This window comes from Pipra filicauda, unplaced genomic scaffold (genome assembly GCF_003945595.2).
Source record: "Pipra filicauda isolate LSUMZ 115617 unplaced genomic scaffold, ASM394559v2 scaffold243_size1161148_pilon, whole genome shotgun sequence".
Classification (NCBI taxonomy): domain Eukaryota; kingdom Metazoa; phylum Chordata; class Aves; order Passeriformes; family Pipridae; genus Pipra; species Pipra filicauda.
This window is the reverse complement of record NW_024104358.1, coordinates 160,611-181,454: the sequence shown is the minus strand read 5'-3', so window position 1 is coordinate 181,454 and position 20,844 is coordinate 160,611. Positions and strand designations below refer to the sequence as shown.

Below are 20,844 nucleotides of genomic sequence, written 5' to 3'. Positions count from 1 at the left end.
TGCTGCAAGGGTCCATTGATGGCTCAACTGGATGTCCACCAGGGCTCCCAGGGCCTTTTCTGCAGTCTCTCCAGCCAGTCAGCCCCAGCATGTGCTGCTGCCTCCCCAGGGGCAGGACTTTGCGATTCCCTTTGCTGAGCTTTTTTCCAGCATGTTGAAGTCGCTCTGGATGTCGGCAGAAACTTCCTCCCAGTTTTGTATCATGTCAAAGTTGCTGAGGTGTACTCTATCCCATCATCCAGGTCATTAATGAAGATGATGGAAGAGTATTGGACCCAGTACTGACCCCCAGGACACACCACTAGTGACTGGCCTCTGGATGGACTTTGCTGCTGATCACAGCCCTGCACCTCGTCATCATTATGTCTTTTATCTGAAGTCTGTTTGGACTCTATTAATCTTGTTGAATTCTTTTTTTTTTTTTTTCTCCACCTATAATCTGAGGTTGTAAATATATTGTAGTTACAAAGGCATTTTGGCAGTCAGTGAAATATAGGTACCACCAAGTGATTCAATGATTCATCTCTTCCTCAAATTAAGCTGTTTTGCTTTGAGGCTGTGTACAGGATAAATGGTGAATGCTGTCCCAAGGGTTTGTACTCTTCAGAGAAGCGAGAATGGAAAGAATTGACTTGTCCAGCCCCCATCAGGGAGTCCTTCAGCTGAGCAAGCAGTGGAACCACAGCCTCCTGCCTCCAGCTCCGATGTGTTGTGTATTTTCTCTTACTCATTAGAGAATTGATTGCAATGGATCTATCCCTCTGCTTCCCAACTGGTTTCCCATGTAAAAAACCTTCTTTAAGTTTATAACTTCCTTCTTGGCACAAGCACTTCTTCTGCCTGTTATAACAGGGTGTGAGTTTAGTTCTTGGCTACTTTAAAAGAACAAGCCACACTTAGATATAAAAGTGCTATGTTGCTGAAATATTAGCTTTGGCTTGCAAAATCCAGCCATATGATGTTACAAGCCCTAGAAAGAGGAACCATTTGCCCTGACTCTGTCTTGTGTAGCTTGATCTAAAAACCCTGAGCTTTATTTTCTAAATTTGCTATTCTTAAACTCCTGTAGGTTTTAGTTTTATTTAAATTATTTGATATCTTTTTCATTTGAACATACTGCGTGATCTTAAGTTGCTAGGTGCCAAAGACTGCTTGTGCAAAGGCATGACTTTTTACCTCAAATGTCTAACCAGTCCTGGTTTTATTGTTCCTCTTGCTGGGCTAATGGAACAGACTTTCTGAATCTGGCCTGAATTCATTGTGTCTTTGAGGACACATTGAAGAAGTTATACTAATGCAGGCATTGCTAGTGTTAGCCTGGGCTTTAGAAACATGACTAATATGAATAGTGATGCCATTCAGTGGATACCATGCAGTGTTGTAGCTCCTAACTGCAGTACTAACACAGAATAAAATGGGGGTTTCTGTTTTGAGCTACCTTGGCCTGATTTCCCTAATGGCCACATTATTATCTGGGCAGTGGCGAGAAATCGTTAACTTGAAATTACTGGGGGGGGGAGTGGCAAGGGGGACAGATATAGAGATGGACCTTGTAATAGTGCAAGCAAACACACTCTCTGTCAGGCTTCTCTGTCTTGTTTATTGTTGAGAAGTTGCCTTTACATGACTTCTTCTAGGTATATAAAAGTATGGTCACGTGCGTTGACATTTACCTGGTAAATCCACCTTGATTTCTGATTAAATGCATGTTTACATATGGAGGGGTGTGTATATTTTGTCTCTCCCTCTTCTTCCACCCCCTCCCATCCGTGTGTCTATATATGTACATATATATACACACACAAGTGAAAACAAGGAAGCAGTAAGTGATGATGATGATGAATCAGATTTCCTTGAGAAGAAAATGGGACCCGTAGTAGCTAACTATTATGCAGGTTGTCCAAGACAAGGTTGGAAGTCTGATATAGAAATATTTTGGGTGTTTGGAGAATATTAATGCATCAGCACAGTTAGGCTGGATCTGCCTTGACCAGTGTACTGGATTTTTCTTTCCTCACATCTGTGTGGGAAGCCTGAAGATTGAACCATGCTTGTTTAAGTAGTGCAGTAGATTCTTGTGTGTTAAAACAAGGTCTGGCATGTGTGTGTCTCCCTTTCGTGGTTCTTGTGTCAAAATGGTGCAGTAGCTGCCAGTGAGCATTTCAAAACCCTACCTACTGGCTTTCCATGGCAGCTGTGTTATAAGCTGCTCACCCTGTGTTAAAGAATCATATTGGAGTTATTTAGAAGTCTGTGCTGTTATGCCTGAAATTGTACACTTCTAAAGCCTTAAGTACCTTAATATTCTTTCACTAATTAAATGTTGCACATGCCAATTAATCGATAGCTGCTGTGACAGCAATCATGTAAGGAAACAGTACAATGATGTATTAGTGATGTTCTTGAACATTTCCGTGTTGGAATTGGCATAAAAACAAGGTTTCACCTAATGAAGCACAACATGCTTCCTCAATTGATTACCTCCAAAATTCTTCACACATTGTTTTTCTTCTAACACCAGTGCCTAGCTGTATGGGATGAGACGTGTTGAAAATTTGGATGTCATCGGTTCTGGATGAAGAATTTTTGGTCAGAATTTCCTGTCTCTCATCACATACCTCTTGCTGCCTGCTAGCATCCATGGCCACTAAGTACCTTCTTGAATCTCCAATACGTTGCTGATGCCATTACCTGTCATATCGACAGTTACATAATATTATACATAATATATAGGGAGTGAAGGAGGCTGGTTTTCACTTGCAGGAAGTTCTACCAGAACTTGATTTAAACTGCTGTTCCTTGGTGCAGCCAACAGCTTCCAAAATGATTGTGTCATGACTGTTGGCAGGGAGGACTTAATACAAAAGCATAGGTTTTCATGAGATCTGGAAATGTCATCTAATTGCAGTAATTTAGGAGCCTTTTGGGTAAATTCTTTCACAAGGTTTGAACCGTTGGTTGTACTCTTCCTCCAAAACTGAATTTTTTTCTTCAAGCTCCCTAGAAAATGTTAATCATTGTCATCTATTCATGAGCCCACCTAAAATCAGTTTCCTTCATGTTGTTTCACAAATATGTCTGAACTGTCCTGAAGAGAACTGACCTGAAGGGAATTGAGAACAGCTCTTGGTAGCCAACATGCTACAGTAAAATACAAGTGTAATGTGTACCTCTTATGAATAATTTAATGTAATTTAAAAAAATACATCTGTTTGATGTACTTAGTTATGGCTCTCGTTAGGCATCAGCTCTGTATGGATCCATGGCCTCCACATGTGCAACACAAACCTTTCACTTCATCTGTAGAAATCTTTAGGTGTAGGGGTCGGTTGCTTACCCTTTCGTAAGCCAGCATGTTAAAAACTTCTTGTGTTAGAGTTAGGATAGTAAAAGTTGATTTTTTTCCGTCTCTTTTAAAGAGCTGCCCAGTGATAAGTGATGTTGGATGTGTCTGTCAGCCAACAGTGGCTGGATCTATAGCTCAGGAACTAAACCAGCAGGGAAGCCGTCACTCTTGGATCTGTCTCCAAGCTAAAGAAGGGCAAAGATTTCTATTGTGGCAGGGATTGCAAGCAAGAGGGTTTAACTTATTTTGTGTGAAAGTCAATGCTTGACAAAGCAAATGTCTGACCCCGAATCTCATAGTGGAGAGATGTTTTCTCATGTGTCTACTGAGTAGGACTTTGCCTGGATGCTGGCTTATTTGTACGTTGTGTGAATTAAAGTTATGTTGCTCATGGCTTGAAGACTTGGCTGAGAAGGTCGTACAGCAGATATCCAAGTGAAGCTGCCCTTGGTTGGAGCTTTCCTACAGTTTAATCATTGCTCTCTAAGCGGGTCGAGTGGGATGTCTCAGTCTTTCTTTGTGTCATGGAGAGTGACGTGGCTGCTGTTCAATGGGATGTGTTACTCAGAGGTGTCAGGTGGAGTTCTAAGAGAGTTTTAAGAGGTATGCTGAAATGTCCTTGTAACACTGTGTTCATCTCCTAATTATTGGTAGGGCAGAGAATGAAGTGTTATTCCTACTGGAAATAAAGAAGTTAATGTGGCATTTTACAGCTGTTTGCTCAGTGAGTAACAGCACCTGGGCTAGATATAAAACTGGTAGACTTTGTAAAACTAATGTGAATTTTGGGGGTTGTGTGGGGTCCTCGTTTCCTCCTGAAAGGAGCAGTAGATGTTGACTGCTTCGAGCCTTCCTAGTCTGTGGGGAGGTCTTTCTCTGCACAGTAGACCCCCTGTGGAAGAAGCAGGAAGCCCAATGCTGAAGACACTGGGCTTGTAATTTTTTTGTGTAATTTTGATTCAAAGGACGGGTTTATGGGGGCACCTACCATGTTGTTCTTACTTTACTGATTCTCTCTGCCATGTGTTTAGCTGTGTTATCCCTACATGATGGGCTGATAGAGGTCACCGAAAACAAATAGTTTGTGTAACTTTCAACTGATGAAAGAGGCTGTAGCAATGATTTTTCTTTTAATGAATCCTCATTTGCTATAAGGACAATTCAGGAAAATTGTTGTATGGGGGCTGTGTCTACCTTAGTGTTCAGACCACATTTTGTGAGCTTGAAACTTAAGAATAGTGTGAGAAAGTCTTGAAAACAGACCTGTCGATATTCAATACCAAGCCATCAGAAAACTACTTGCTTCATTGTATCTGGTAACAGAAGATGGGTGTTTTGACTTTAAGTGAGCTGTTGAGGATGTCCCTCCTCTTCCCACCGCCCTTTGAATTTCTGCAATGCAAACAATGAACGATACAAAATACCCAAACTTTGAAGCTTTACAAAGAAATGGTTTTTTTTCTGCATTTCAGGGAGAAGTGAGGAATTTAAAAGCCCCCAAACCCTTTATGTGAAGTTGTCATTTTTCTTCACTTATTGAAAAGTTTGTAACAAAATGAGACTGACTTACTTGTGATGTGTGCTGTATGACATTGCTGAAAATGCAGGGATTGCTGAGTTGTTTCTATTTTGGTGTCTGTCCCTGTTCTACTTTCAAATTGTTGAATATGAAAATCTGTGTTATATTAAAAAGTAAAAGTGACTGTGTAATTCATTAATCTTTAAACATTTCCAGTTTTTTTCCAGATAATTGAATAACCTTTCTGAGTATTTATGTAATATAAAATTTCATAAAATACATTAAACTGATTGACATTTATGTAGGAAAGGAGTTAGAGTTTCACCACACAGTTTTGTGTTATTGTGTGCTTAATTGCTTTGTAACTGGGAGAACTAAGGTGGCTATGTTGATGTTTTGTAAAAAAAGATCTTTTACCTATTAATGTAGCCTCACTAGAGGAAACAAGCAAAAATCAATGGCCAGTAAAGAAACTTAAGGAATCTTATGGAACTTTTAAAAAACTCATTTTGTAAAGGACGTGCTTAGTTAGATATGAGGTTACAGTTGTTTTTTTTACCATACTGATTCCTTTTCATGCCTTTAATCCTACTTTACATTTTATCAGCTGGAAAGATACTTATTGGACAAAATTGGTGTAAGTAAAGGCTTCAAGGTGCTGAAATTCACGGGAATACACTCCTAATAGAAAACAGTTGATGCTTTCATTAGGCATGTGATGTTTATTAGGAAATGAGATAGCATCTTCCTGCTCTTTTACAAGGAAAGCAAGAATTAAGTTGCCCAGATGGCATTTTTAGTAGTACAATGTACTGCTGTCATGACAATATAGGCTGAAACTTTTTTCTTCATAAAGATTTCCATCTCATATAAAATTTGTCTTCAGTCCATGTAAAAATAGTAGTGTAATAAGCCAAACGAATGCTTAGATAAGAATAATGTTTACCTGCTGTATAGGAGAAGATGGGAGGATTAAGTGGTGAGTGTTTGTAAGATACTGTGAAGATGGGGCTTTCTAGATAAATGCCAATAATACACTCCAAATATATGACAGAAAACCTTCAAAATATGTTGCCTTTTCTTCTGGCCATTGCTTCTTAAAAATCATTGCCAACAAAATAGTTGAATTATATTGCTTGATTTCAACTTCAGTGTCAAGATGCTAGTTTAAAATGGATTTCTGAAATAAAGCATGCTTTTTGAAAACTCAAGTGTTTTAATATTTCTGAAAGATAGTAATATAATGCTTTTATCCTTTGGAATAATCATGGATACTTTAGAACACAATTTTGCAAGTTACCTTGGCAGTTTTGCCCGCCTTATTTAGAATCTTCTTGAGGCTTTGGATGTGTTGTTGTGTTTATTTAAAAACGGAACAAGTTTCCATTGTCTTGAGTTGTGTTGAGAATTGTGTGGTCAGTGAGATTTATTTAGCTTGTCCAAAGGCTTATCTGAGTGTTTGCTCATGTGTTAATAAAATGATATAATAGCTTGATGGGTTTGATTGCCTCCTAATTCAGTGGTTATGTGCTTAGACCAAAGCCTTAATCTGCCTTTCAGAAAACCCTGGGTGAGTGCCAACACATGTGCAGGAAGTGGTGTGCTTCCATTTGCTACTTTCTCGTTGTCCTGTCACGCACATCCCCATGCTCCCCATTCTCTTGCTCTGAAAACTTGTCCTCATCCTCCTTTTCTCCCACCAGCCACAGAGCTGCCCTTTCCTACCTTGCCCTGCTTTGGCAGGAGCTGCGTCCTTGTGCTGACCTGTGTCTTGGAGCCACCTCTGTAAAGCAACGAGGTGGTGATGGGCAGCCACTGCCTGCCTTGGTGGCGTGTCCCAGACTCCAAGACAGTTACCCCTGTCCCTACTGCCAAGGCTCTGGTCATCAGCTCTGGTGGGGACTGTGCTCTGGCAACTGCTGACTAAGCTGGTAATAAATAACAGTCTGGAGATACATGCTTACACTGGGGTAAGTATCTCCAGACAGAAGCACTCCAAATGTTGTTTTTTATTTTTCTTATGCTCTGCTACTTTTCACTGTTCACCTACTGATTGTGATATCTCCTCTGGGTGTCCTGTGCTTTTTTCTGTAGAGCTCAATTAATATCACACAGTGCTGTCGTAAAACCAACATTGAATTGTGATCAAGGTTAAAAATGAATGAGTTTACTGAGCATACATAATGCATTGTTACTTAAGAGTTTTTCCTCTTCTGTTTCTCCCCTTATTTCTCATAAAATGAAGGACCTTTTTGTTTCAGAAAAGCATTAAGACACTAGCAAATCCTCAGTTGCTGTAATGAGCATTCACTGAGAAGATGGTTGTGCTTGCTCTTAGAAGAGCAGTAGTATTGGTGGCATAGATAAGGGTGATTGCTACAGATGTGCATTCAGTTTAACTCATAACCCATAGAGAAAATGCAGATTTGTGAATGTGCAGTTTTTCCACCGCAGTTACTAACTCATTAGAACACAACAATTCTTAAAAGAAATTAATATTTGGCCAAATGTTTTCTGCCCTTTTTTTTCATCTTTTAGTTTAGCAGTTAAAATGGAGTTGAATTAAGTCTTTTGCCTCGCTTTTGTTTTTGTGGTCTTACGACTGACTATAACTCTTGGACTTTTGCCTATTTTCAGGTGATTTTTTCCCATTCAGATTCTTGCAGGCCCTGGTCTGCTTAGCTTCCAAGTTTAGAGGAGATCAGGTGCTCTCAGCCCGGTATAGCAAAAGTGCATAAAATACAGTACTGTTTTGTAACCCTGACTTGATATTTCAGAGGAGGAAATTAATATTATTGAGGAAGGCAATATTTACTTTTAATTTTTTTTCCTCCCTGAATAGGAGAATTGTTGAGTTACTGAGCTTGTGCATTTGTCTTGGGAGAAGCGTGCGTGTGAGGTGGTTGGATATAGATAAAAATCTGCAAGTATTTGTATGCATATGTGGCACATAGTTTAGCTTAGGAAATATATTTCAGCAGTATCTAAAGGCTTTTTCAGATAAAACATTGCCTCTGCTGGAATTAATTGTGAATTCTTATTTCTCTTTGCCCATCCTTTTTATTTTTATTTTTTAACCAGAACAAGTTGTTTGTGGTATTACTTATATTTGTATGTTCACAATTGGAATTGTTATCAATAGATGAGGTTATTGTTATTCATAGTTTTTTAGACAATTAATTGAGATTGTGTGTGTGGAGGGGAACGAATTAATCTGTTGTCTCCATAATTCTCTGTGCTAAATTAAATTAAATAAATCAATTTTCCTTCTTTTCAAATGCATATGCTGGCTCCTTGAACTAGCATCTGCTAACTCGGGTTAGTCATTGAAGATACTGTCTGAAGCATACATGTGGTTTGGCAAAGTTAATATGTATAGAAAAACCCAAATTTTTTGTGCTGTGAAGTGTATAGCACTTGTTCAGTACGCATACTACCACATGGTAGCACTTCAAAAGAGACAAATTACTGCCTTAAAAATACTATCCACGTTAGTAGTGGTGCTATAAAAGGGATATTTTTCAATATAGCTGTTTTTCAATATAGTTTGACCAGATTAACCAAAATTTGCCACATTTCGTTTTGCCAGTTAAATTCAGAGAAGTGTTAGTGCAGAAGCTGGGTGCTGGCTCTTCTAATGGATTGTTGTGTACCATGGAAAGTATGCCTAGTCCTGAGTAAATTTTAGGTAGTTTTGGTTGATCTGTCTTCTGGGTGTTCAACATTCTGCAAGGAAACAATATCCATCTTCAGGTTTGAGGAGGCTGTTGAGGGTGAGGGAGCAGTAAAGGTCCACCTTGTTCTTGAACCAGTGACTTGCCCTCGTGAAGGCCTATGCACCTTTTGCTATTTGAGCACATAGTGAAAGGACAAATTCGTGCAACGTGAGTCAAGACAAGCATTTAATTGTGAAATGCAGACTGAAGGCTACGCAGATGTTGATTGTTGCCTACTTTGTGCAGGGTCCACTGCAGTGAACTGGGTGAGGAGCAGCGTAAAACCGGTCAGTCTGTGGCTCGTCATACCGGGTACAAAGGTCTTCCACTGGGGTGGGCCTTGGCTTTTTAGGAGGCATGTTGGTTGCTACTTTTGAAACCAAATTTCTTAAGGCATATCAACTTAAAGAATGTTTTGGAAATTAAGGCCTTGAGCATCTGAGGTGTCATCAAATGTATTGCCTCCAGGCCACCTTTGATCAGGATCTCACATGTCGTAATGTTTACTGGCAATCTGAATGTACCCGGGTGGAAATGCATCTCCTCTGATGGTAATGGTAACTATTTAAAGACTAAATTTCAGCAACATGCACATGTGTATATGACCACATGAGAGGTGAATTCTAATGAATTGTTTGTAAAGAAACAATTTAGTGATAAGTAAACTTCCATCATATATCAGGTTACTGCAAGAACACTTGTTTTGGAAGTGTTTTAGGAATAAGCTGTTACTTCAAGAAGGTTGTGAATTTGCTAGTTGTTGTGAAACTCCGGAGTCTTAGATTTGTTTGCATTTTAAAATAATCATATGGACCTTTTTTCAATCCCTCAGCCTATTTGACCTATTCTTAAATCAGGTTTTCAAATAGTGAAGTTATAGACCAAGGATATTTTAAGGTATAGAAAACATGGCTGAATTGTCCCAGTGTTGAACGGGTCATCACATCAGTGCTCAGTTCTTGGCCTTGTATCTGATATATGATATAATTTTGTTGGGCTTTGTTAGTAACATAGGGTATATATCTTCTAAATGTTAAAGCCCAGACAAAGCCACTAATGTTGCCAGTACTTTTTAGAAAAAAAACAATGTCTTTGTTATTTTAGTATTTACTTCAATCTTTTATATTTATTAAAATAAATCGAGTTCAGGGGGAAAAATACCCACCAATCTACTGTAACAGGGTCTACTGTCAAGGTTTTTCAGTTGAGGCATTTTGCTAATACAAATACACACAAGTCAGTCATATTCAAACAAAATACCCATATTGCATAGTTTTACACTTTTTCTGCTTTAAACAAATTATAGTAACACTTTCTAGCTTCATTAATCCAGCCCCATTTGTTTGCAAACTAACAAAATATCACCCTTTTAGAGGGAGGAGGGTGTGTTTTTTTTTTTTTTTTTTTTAATAACAGCAAAAGAGAATCTTCTGTTAAAAAAATCCACCCCAGAAAGGTGTTCAGGAGGTGCATGATGGCTCAGGAGACAAAAGGTTGTGCATTCTCAATGCAAGCAGCACCACCGAGAAGTGCAAACACAACTGTGGGGTTTCCTTCTCGTAAGGACACCCCTGAACAAATGCTTTGCTTTAAGATGTAGGTACGCTGTTTAAATGTGGGGTAAAGGGGGGAAGCATCCTGGTCTAGTTGTTCCCTGCCCTTTTCTTTGCTCACCTCAGTTCTGGGTGCTCTCAGACTTAGTGGCACTTTTTAGTGGCAACTTTGCAGTGTGACTTGGGAAGGACTATGACATGGAACAATGAATTTATTAGAAAAAGTGCATGACTATCCCAAATCCTTGCAGATTGAGGACTATGTAGAAGGAGGAGTGAGCTTTTGCCCAGTCTGTGCTAAACTTCTAGGTAGAAAGATGATGTTCTGCATACTGGGCAAATGATGTAAAGAAACAGTGGTGATGGTATCAACAAAAGCAACTTGGGGGCTTTTATCCATTTGTTATCCATTTGTGCAAGTTGGCAGCTTGTTGGAGCTATCTAGCTACTAATACATGTTATAAAATATATATGTTTGGTTAAAAGAGTTTCCATTTCTCCCTGGTGGGGACTGCATCATGTTTTAATTTCTGCAGTTGTTTTCCTAAGGCAAAGATGTTAGCTATTGATGCTTTATTGGTTCTTTGACATTTTTTCCACTATTGCCTTCATTATCATCTAACTGCTAACAGTCATGAGAGGAGGAATTGCTGAGTTAGAAATCTGGGTGGTTTTCGTTGAGTCCTCTTTCTTCTCGACAATATCTCTTATATCATGCTCAGTTACATGTTTTTTTCAGAAAAGAAGTTATATTGGAACTTGGTTACCAGTTACCTCTCAGATGAACACTTTTAAGAGTATTATATACCTTTATTTGACTCTAAAAAATCTGGAGGTTTTCTTAGAGTATTCCCACTCTTCAGTATGGCACTTCTCAAGGGAGGAATTATCTGGATGTGTCAACCACATGATTTCATTGGAATCTATATCTGAGTATTTTTTCCCCATCATTACATGACCACTCCTGCTTTGGCAATGTCCACAATTACAAGAGAATTGCCACTGCAAGGAGCAGTCTAGCTCAGCTATCTAAAAGTCCACATTTCATTTCATTCTTACAAAATCTTTTATCTCTTTCAGCTGCTTTTGAAAATCCTTTCTATTGTTTCCTCTTTTTGGCTTCATTTGGCTAGAAAGGATCTAACCATAATTTCATTTTTTTAGCATGTTGCAGCAAGTCATGTGAAAAACAAGTCTTGCTTTCCACACAGATAATAACTTTGAAAAACTTATTTTAACCAAAATAATTCATTCTAGCTACATTTAATAACTGGATCATATGCTTTTTTAATTAAAAATTGTGGTCAGAGCAGGAGTCTTTTAGTTTGTTCTGGGGAGGTCTGTGTTCTGAGGTCTGCCCCCCAAAAAATCAACCAAAACCTTTTAAGTTTAAGGACTGAGCTTCTTTGACAAGCTAGATCTTAGCTTTGCTTTTGAGAGAAATGTCGAGATGCTGAAGCATCGGGACTGCTGGATGAGGAGCTTCAGACTGACCACTGTTTCTGGAAGTTGTACAGTGAACTTCCTTTGACCTGGCAGGGGGAAGGTTTTTATTCTGACTTTGAAATAGCTGTTAGATCAGTTCTACAGGCTCTGCTGAAGAGTGTGGTGGCATCTCTAGATGGGCCTTGGTTTAGAAGCAGGCACACGGTGCAGGCCTTTGCTGACTGAGCGTTAGGGACTGAAGCTTGGGTGGGTTTGCTGTACTAGTTTTGGGGTGTTGTATTATCATGGTGCCCTGGATGAAACACTAATTTCAAGCCATTTCTATTAAGGTACTGTGAAGTAGAATGCAACCACCAACATACACTGATAGAAGAAATCTGCAAGGATTTATATAAGTGTTTATAAGTGTTACTTTAAAAATACAGTCAGTCAGATATGGCAGTTTAAAGAAAAGGGCCAGAGACTGTAGAATGTAGTTTGTGCTGTAAGGGTGGGTGATAAGTTGGAAAAATATTTGTCAAGTCCTGAAAAATGTCTCCTAGTATCTTTAATATGTTTGGATTTTATTTCCTTTTGAAAAAGTATGAAGTGGAGTCTGAAAACGTGGCACATTCTGCCCCTAATGAATTTGTGTTGCTTTTTTATAATGAATATCATGTTTTCATCTGCGCAAGGAGAAGCCTTAAAAAAAATTAACAAAAATGAATGCATAAGGGGTGTGTGTTTTATCTTTGTAGTTTTTGCAGCTGCAGACAAAACTGAAGGATTGTGTAGTGTTGTTGCATTTGATTTCCTGTTGGTTGGCTCTGAGCATTGGTTCATCTGATAATCACACTGAAATCTGTTTCCTTAAGTTTAACCAGCAGGCACTGTGTCTGTCTGTTTAAAAGGTCTGATAAGTGATAAGGTGTGTTTCTCTGCTCAATGGGATTGTGTTAAATATTCCTGAATAGAATTCTGTTCCATAAAGGTGATCTGTTTGAATGAAGCATTTAGTAGGAATAAAATTTATGTGGTTGGTCCAATGAAACATTACAGCTGTTGGTGTAAAAAACCTGACAAAAAAAAGTTGTCATCTTTTTAAAGTAACTTACTGTATATAGATGCGTGTGTATTATATACAATAGTATGTACATACACGCATTCTTTGTATTTATATACATCTAAAAAGAAGAAACAGTGTTGAAAAAGAGGAGATAAATACAGTCAAAACTATCTGACAGCTATCGCTGGTCCCCCAAACTCCTAACATAAATGTAGTTTTTTGTTGTGAAAAAGACACAGATAGTTTATAATCTGTTTCTTATACTCATGAAATAATTCTCCTTTTGATTCCACAAGTTAATTCCAGTCAGTATTGCAACTTAAATCACAATATGTCTTTGTTACTAATTGGTAAAATGTTACTGCTTAATGAAACCCAGTATAATTTTTTTTTTTATGAATGAGCAAGGTAATGCACACTGTAAATGACATGTAACAGTTTGTTGATCACTTTAGCAATTAAATGCAGCTGAAAAAGTCTGCTTACTCAGGCTGGTCTTATTCTCTGAGGAAGCTCTGGATTTTAATGAAGACAGTCCAGCAGCGAGTAAACAAATTTATGGGCAGTTGCAAAAATGAAAATAAAATAAAATACAATTTACTCATTTAATATCAAGCTTTCTCTCTAAATAGTACAAATTGTGTAAGTTTACTTTTTAAACATACTTTTTATTTAATCTAGTTCAATACCAGATGGAAATGATGCGAAGCCTCCGCCACGTAAACATTGATCATCTTCACGTTGGCTGGTACCAGTCCACGTACTATGGCTCTTTTGTCACTCGTGCCCTCCTGGACTCCCAGTTCAGCTACCAGCACGCAATTGAGGAGTCTGTAGTTCTCATTTACGGTTAGTATGAGGTTTCCTTTATTATTCTTTTCCCCTCTTAATATTATTATTACTATTTTTGTATTCTGTCTTTTGCCTGTAAGAGTAGCCTGGCAGGCCTTTTCGAGTAAATACCAACCCTGTGTCTACGGCAGCCTCAGCAGCAGCTAAGTCTAGACAGGGTTTCCTTCTTTCTGTTTATTTTTCTTGCTATCAGAGCCCTGATGTGTACGTTTTGGAATGCTGGAGTAGCTGCTTCATTTTTATTCCTTCATCTCCCCTCCCTCGTGGAAGGGGCTGGTGGAACCCGACCAGATGTCTAACAAACCCCGCTTGCTAGCGTGTCTGGCTCTGTACGTGACTGACCAATCATCGCACGAATTGCCAAGTTTTTTTTATACCTCTGACAGAAGCATACAAAACCTGGACTGTTTCTTAGCACAAAGATTTTTTTCTTTTCTGCCTATTTAATGGTGTTTCCTCAAGCTCTCCAGACCAGATGTTCTGTGCTGTATCAGAACCGTAGGCAATTTAACAGCTTTATAGCCTCCCCCTCCCCAAACACTCACAGTTTGCCATATCTGGCAGACTTGCATATAGTTTCCAGCTGAGAAGTAAATGTAACGTCCTGAGTATCTGTCAGAAAAAATACTAATGAATACGATCAATCTTATGAGCTGCCCCAAAATTGTTTCAGTATGTTAACAATTGGATTACAGTAAAGAACAAGTTGTTAAAGTATACTTATATTGGCTGGAAACATTGCATCATCAGACCTTGATGAATTTTCCACTTGTTTCAGTCTATTTTGGTTTTCATTTTATCACCGATTGCTAAAAGTTTTACTGTGTTAAGTTTCAGACAACATGAATGTTAACACAGCTTTTATTCTCATGTTGGCATGCTTCAGCCGTTATCATGCTGCAAGTGTTAAGCTTCTTTGTCCAAGGAATGTAACAGTTTGTTTAGAAAATTTCCCCCTAAATTCAGCAGAGTATGTCAAGGCAAAACGAATCTTTTTATATACCAGTTACATTGACATACACGGAGCAGCATGGCAACTTGATCTGAATTAGCTTATTGCTACTCTAAAATTACATTTCTTAATATAAAATATAGTTTAATGAATATTTTAATTTACTGCATAATAGCTGGAAGGAAAAATCTTTATTTAAATGAGGTCGCTGTTACGTACGTTCTGTGGATAATTCATATGAAAGAAAAGAAAATGTGAATTGGACCTTTAATGTGGAAATAATGTGAGTAGAATGGGTCTAGGTCCCCCCCATGTTCTCCAACTTAAGTTTACTAATTCACTTCACTAGATATTGTTGGATGTATTTTACCTCGCAGTACAATAGGATCGCCTTTGCTATAGTGTCTTTTTTGTGTTCATTGTCTTAATTTTTGTTAATAGGACTACGTAGTTATTTTCCTCCTGTTTATGTCACTCAGATATTTAAAAATAAAAAAGGCAATCTGGGTTTGTTAATACTGCTGATATTATGATTCCTCCATTTTTAATGAATAGATCCCATTAAGACTGCCCAAGGGTCTTTGTCCCTGAAGGCATATAGGCTGACTCCCAAACTGATGGAAGTTTGCAAAGAAAAAGACTTCTCTCCAGAAGCGTAAGTAACTTCAAAGAATGTTTTCTCACAGGGTTTGCTGAATTTGGGGTGCAGAATAGTACATGGGATAATGAAACACTGTGTTTTAAAATCTCGTGTACAGTGCGTGCTGGAAAAATGGATCTATGTGGGTAGTGGTAGATGAGCACTGATACAGGGGGCTGAGAGGGCATGAAAGTCAGTCTTTAGGCATCAGGGTAAGTGCTGGAACTTGAACTGATTTTGGGGCTAGTCAGTGGATGTGCTGAGAGGACCACGGAGAAGATAGCTGTATCTGGGGACAGAGCCAAAAACAGACAAAAAGAAATGGAGGAAGGGAAATACCTGATCTGTCTTGAAGGAAAATAGAACAGGTATTCTGGAATAGCTGTTGCTGTGTATTTATTCCAAATTAACTCCCCCATGTGGACACAATCTTCTGGAGTAAAGTAGGATAATTACTCTGTTTCAGAAGATGAGCTGCTTGTTACAGATGTAGGCCTTAGCTGGCATCCTTTTCCTCCAGCAGCTAACTATTCAACAGCAAAAGCACAAGCACGTGTTAAAATTACTTCACTGAGAAAAAACATAATCATTTCGTTGCTTGGTGTCTAAACATTTCCATAATGAACAAACAAATTTGTGATTAGTCTAAAAAAAAAAAAAGGAGGGGGGGAGGAGGCAAAATTGAAAAAAATTTTATTCCAAAATCCAATATGAATACAGAGAAGTTAAGGCTGTATTTCCTTAGAAACTTATAGATCATGCTTTTATTTCCAGATTTAATGGAAGGTATTACTGTCTGCTTTATTATAAAGCAATAGCAATAGTTTTTTATGTGCATATTGTAAAAAAATACACACTGGAAGTTTATATTTTAATATTCACCATAGAATTTAATTATTCCAAAACATAGGCTATTTTGTGAATCTTATTTTTTGGTCATTAAAAATTTTAATTATTCAGCTATTTGGGAAATCGTTTTTCATTGTAGCAGTTATGATGTTGAATATATTTTAGTGTCATGTGGTAACTAACGGTTCACTTTTATTTAAGAAACCCTGATGGCAGGGAAATCAGTAAAATATTTTGGAAGGGGCAGAGTTAATCCTGTCAGTACAGTCTGTTGCTGGAGGCTTTTTCATGTAGGTAATGTATTAGCAAGCAAGGCAGCTGCTTGACTTGTGAGAGTTTTTCCTAGAGCAGCTTTTCCTAGTCTTTATAAACGTGAGGTTTTGCCATGCAAATGCGCTCTTACCAAAACTTCACTCGTGTTAGATTGTGGGACTATGACAGTCAAGAGTTTTTACAAAATTGCCAATTGTTGGAGCAGCAGTTCAACAAAGAGAATAAGAGAAGTACTGGTTATATTGGTAAATATTCTTTAACTTTTTCTCACAGCTTGAAAAAAGCAAATATTGCATATGAAAACATGTTTGAAGAAGTGCCCATTGTAATTAAGAATTCATACCTGATCAATGTGATGTTGTGGGAACTGGAAAAGAAATCTGCAGTAGCCGATAGACATGAATTGCTCAGTCTGGCTAGCAGGTAAGTACTTGTTACAGTAATGGATGTACTTTTATTCGCTTTCCCAAACCACAGTTGAACACCTTGGGTGAAATCCCAGTCTCATTACAGTCCGTGCAAGCTTTGCCTTGACTTTTAATGGGGTTAACACTTTACCATTCATGTTCTTTTGCTGAAGGAAAATTGCATGGTAAAACTGTAGCATTAGATTCAAGGACTAAGTTCAGTCTGTAATCCACATATACCTGCACTGCTTGTGGTATGGATTTCTTCAAGAAAATGTGGGCACTCAGAAAATTTAGGCAAATAGATCTGTATATAAAAGCTGGTTGTTAAATATTCCTTAAGTAATTATATGAATTATTTTAATAAAAAAGAAGTTGCAGTTGTTTTACTTTGGTAACAGGATGAATTTGAAAATAAAATAAAATAATAAAGGCTCTGAGAAACTGACAAAAATGCTCAGACTGATTGTCATGACAGCCAGCATTCATAATGGCAGAAATTGAGTTTCTAAAATGATCTTTTTATAACTTTAAGAATAACATTTTGTTCTTGTAGCACTTTGTCCTGAAAATACACTTCTGATTACAAAGCTGGAATGCCTTCTAGCAGTATGATCAAAAATTTGGTGGTGCTTAAATCTTATTTGGATTATTATTGGGCTGACAAAACAACCAGATACACAAAATGATGCAGTATCTTGTTGTATGTAGAAACTGGGGTTTTGGGGTATAACACTCAACTTACACATCAGGGTGTTGTCTGCCAAGCTTCTGATGCTAGTGACCTCTTTTCTTTTTCCTTTTTTCTGCTGCCCCCCCCCCCCCCCCCCCATATAAGACTGAAGATAATGATCCATATTTCTAGTGGAAATTTTCCACTCTGTCTACTTGAGCTTATGCGGAGGTATAGAGGGATCTGATAGCTTTTAGAGAAAGTTGTTAAGAGAGAACAAGTATAGGGTTGAACTCTGCTGGGGAATTTACAAATGTCACAAGTGATACTTAGTCAATAATTCTGTCCAGTAAAGTTGTGACTTTGCGCATTGGAATTAATGAAGTGAAGAATTTTTGCCAAGATGTTCGGTCTGTTTGACTCCACAGGGTTTTTGTCAACTCTTTCTTTCCTTGGTCAAAGATCACAAACCTTACCCCATCTGAGGAGAGGGTGGACACTGGATGTAGGAGATGACAATGATTTGATTCCTTGTGAGCTCTGTCACTTTACTGTGAAAAAGAGGACCATGCTGAGGATACAGCAGGTTGCAGGTGACCTGACAGCCCTTGGTTGTTTCTATGAGTTTGCTCTTGTATAAAGGTCTGCGACTACCCAGCACCCTGGATCCTAGCAAGGGGTGCTGCTGGTCACACAATACAATTCTGGAAATGGAAAGTAATTTGAACAGATCACAAGCCACAGTTGAAGTTTTTCATTAGCTTTACATCTTACATAGTAACTGTTCAGTACCACTGCCCTGGCTCAAGATCAAAGATAAGAACTGTACAAATTGTTTTCTGTTCTGGAGTGATAGTGTTAAAAGCCTGGTGCAAGACAGGCTGTTGTGTTGATCCTCGTATCAGTAAAGGGGACGAGAAGTGAACAAGAGAAACACAAACCCAAAATTAAAAACAGACTTTCTGGGCAGATTTTTCTGGCTCACCTGGTCTATTCAAGGAACTTAGGGTGATTAGTTTGGTTTGATGGAGAGAAGATTTTGGAAATTACCCCAGTGGGTTGCTTGGAATTTTTGTATGTGTCCTTTTTTTAATATTTGATAGCTGCTTTTAGTTACCATGCAGGTTACATTCAGTGATATCTTACATTGGTATAACTCAGCAGCTAGCAAATTAAAACATTTTAATGCTTGTTTATTCAAGGTAGGGTGACTTGTACTGCTTGCTGAAATATTTAACTAGTTTTTACTTGAATTCAGCTGCGAAAGTTGCTCTGTCAAAGAATATATTACCTGAAGTAGGGAAGTTCAAACCCCCACTATTTGGAGTTTTATTTTCATTTTTCTGTATTTATTTTCACATTGCCTTATTTTTGTCTTTCAGTAGCTGTGGCTAAAACATTTCAGATAGCAACTTTTAATTTTGGTGCCTGTCTTCTGCACTTTGCAATTATTGCTGTCGTTGACAGTAACTTCAAGGCTCCTTTTTTACTTTGGCCTTGTTTTTGTTTTGGTTTGGTTTGGTTTGGTTTTTTGTTTTTGTTTGTTTTTTGTTTTGTTGGTTTTTTGTTTGTTTTTGTTTGTTTTTCTTTGTTTTGTTTGGGTTTTTTTGTTGTTGGTTTATTTCTTTGGCGTTCGGGGTTGGTTAGGCTTTTTTGGTTTTTTGATGGTTTTGGGGGGTTTTTTTTGTTCTTTTTGAGCATCCCTGAACCTTTTGTAATCTTCTGAAGCAATAGTTTTGGCAATAAAATTATTTACCTATAGTTCCTCTCCTCTGGAGAGTTTACTTCATCATGATTTTCACATGTTCAACCACCCGCCTTGTCTGAGTTTGAAGCTCTACCTATTTGAGGTACTTTGCCTGCACCTTAATATCATTCTCCTTTTGAAGTACATTTGTGATCGCATATTGTAGTTTACTTTTGGGGGGCAAAAATTTGTGTTTCTCTTGTGAAATCTGAATTGACTGTAATATTCTAGGCAAAGAAGTTGGAGGCAGACTAGCACAAGGCTAGCAAGTAGTAGCAAGTAAAGACCCTTTTCTCAAACTGTTACCCTCCTGCTACCCTTAAGGACCAAAATGTCTTGAAGACCTTGGAGCACTGCCAGTCTTTTGATAGAGACTCAAGAATTAAAATCCTGTCAGATAATGTTCCAGATCTTCAGAGAAATAATTACAACCAACTTTCTCATTCTCATCCATCTCTTCCTTATTTTATTGATGATCTAGTTTAAATTAAAAAAACCTTTTTTGTGGTCTAGCTTCATAATAGGGTTGTTCTATAATATCTCAATTTGTCTCAAGCAATTTTTCTAATAGTGTGCGTCAGTAGAAGCAAACATGTGCTGAACATTTACTGCACTAACATCTACTTGGCAGATATATTTTTCAAACATCAGATGCAGTATTTTTGCGAAAGTGACAATAAGGAGGGTTACATTGGCTTTTGAAAACAATATTAAACTTTATACATTTTACTGCTTATTCAAAAATCTCAATGTGCTTAACAGATTATTAGGATAATTATGAAAATCTCTAATTTGCAGAGGGGGGAACCTGACACAGGGAGGTTAAATGTGTTGCCCAAAGGCACACATCAAAGTCAGAGTAGAAAACAAATGGAGCTCAAGACTCTTGACTTACATATCTCATTCAAACAAAATCCTCTTAAACAGCACAGATTGAACTCAGGTTGAAATGCTGAGATGTAGACAAGTTCTGCTAAGTGGTGGGAATGTTCCTTAGAAATTTTTAATCAAAAAGATGTGCTTTGCCCAGCAGTACCTCTCTAATCCACTGAAAGCTGTTCTCACCAGGAGGAAAAACGCTGTACAAGGTGGCACCTTTCCCAAAAAGCAGTGACTCGGAGAGAGGCCTCAGTAGAGCTGATGGAAAGTGGAAAAAATGAGCAACAGATACAGCATTTTCTTATGCTTCCTCTTGCTGCTCCTTGTTCTTGTCTTCTTTAGCCATGGTGCAAGCAAAATAAAATCAAATAAGGGAGGGGGTCCAAATATGGCAATTGTAGGCAAGTTTAGGGGGGCATCTTTTTGGGATATCTCCAGCTTCAGAATTGTTGTACCCAAAATTTGGTGCCTCGGTTACAGCATCATGACTCAGATCTTAGAGGGAGCTGAGGCACCCAGGCTCCCGGCCCAGTGTGGGTACGTGGGCTTCTCCAAAAGTGTGAGCTGAGGCCTGTGAGCTGTGTGTGGAAACAACTAAAACTAATGAGCAGGACACGGGCAGCTGAGAATGATGTGAATTGCTGCTGCTCTTTGAAGTTTGGGTGTTTCACTTGAGGCTTCATTTTGGGTGTTTCAGACCTTTAGCAAGTGTGACTGGAGTCCTTTTCTGATTAAAGATGCTGAACTAAATGTGGGCTTCATGTGTAGTTCCCCATTATGAATCCTACAGAAGTGGAGCCAGTTTGAGGTTCCAGCCCCAGCTGCTTGCCTCGTTTCTCCCCCTACCCCCATTTCATCTCTACACCCCTCCCACCCTCAAAGATTTTTATTCCCTCATCTGTTTCAGAATATGGCTGTACAAATAGCTTTGTGGAATAGTGTGATGG

At 38.3% G+C, this 20,844-nt stretch overlaps 1 protein-coding gene across 1 annotated transcript in view; it reads left to right on the top strand.

Annotated features, from left to right (window-relative positions):
• Window positions 1-20,844, top strand: part of EIF3H (eukaryotic translation initiation factor 3 subunit H) — an 86,512-nt gene that overhangs the window by 56,049 nt on the left and 9,619 nt on the right. The window contains exons 3-5 of the mRNA XM_027730575.2: window positions 13,307-13,474; window positions 14,985-15,084; window positions 16,465-16,614. Coding sequence (XP_027586376.1) covers window positions 13,307-13,474; window positions 14,985-15,084; window positions 16,465-16,614 — 418 coding nt within the window. The remainder of the gene's footprint in view (window positions 1-13,306; window positions 13,475-14,984; window positions 15,085-16,464; window positions 16,615-20,844) is intronic.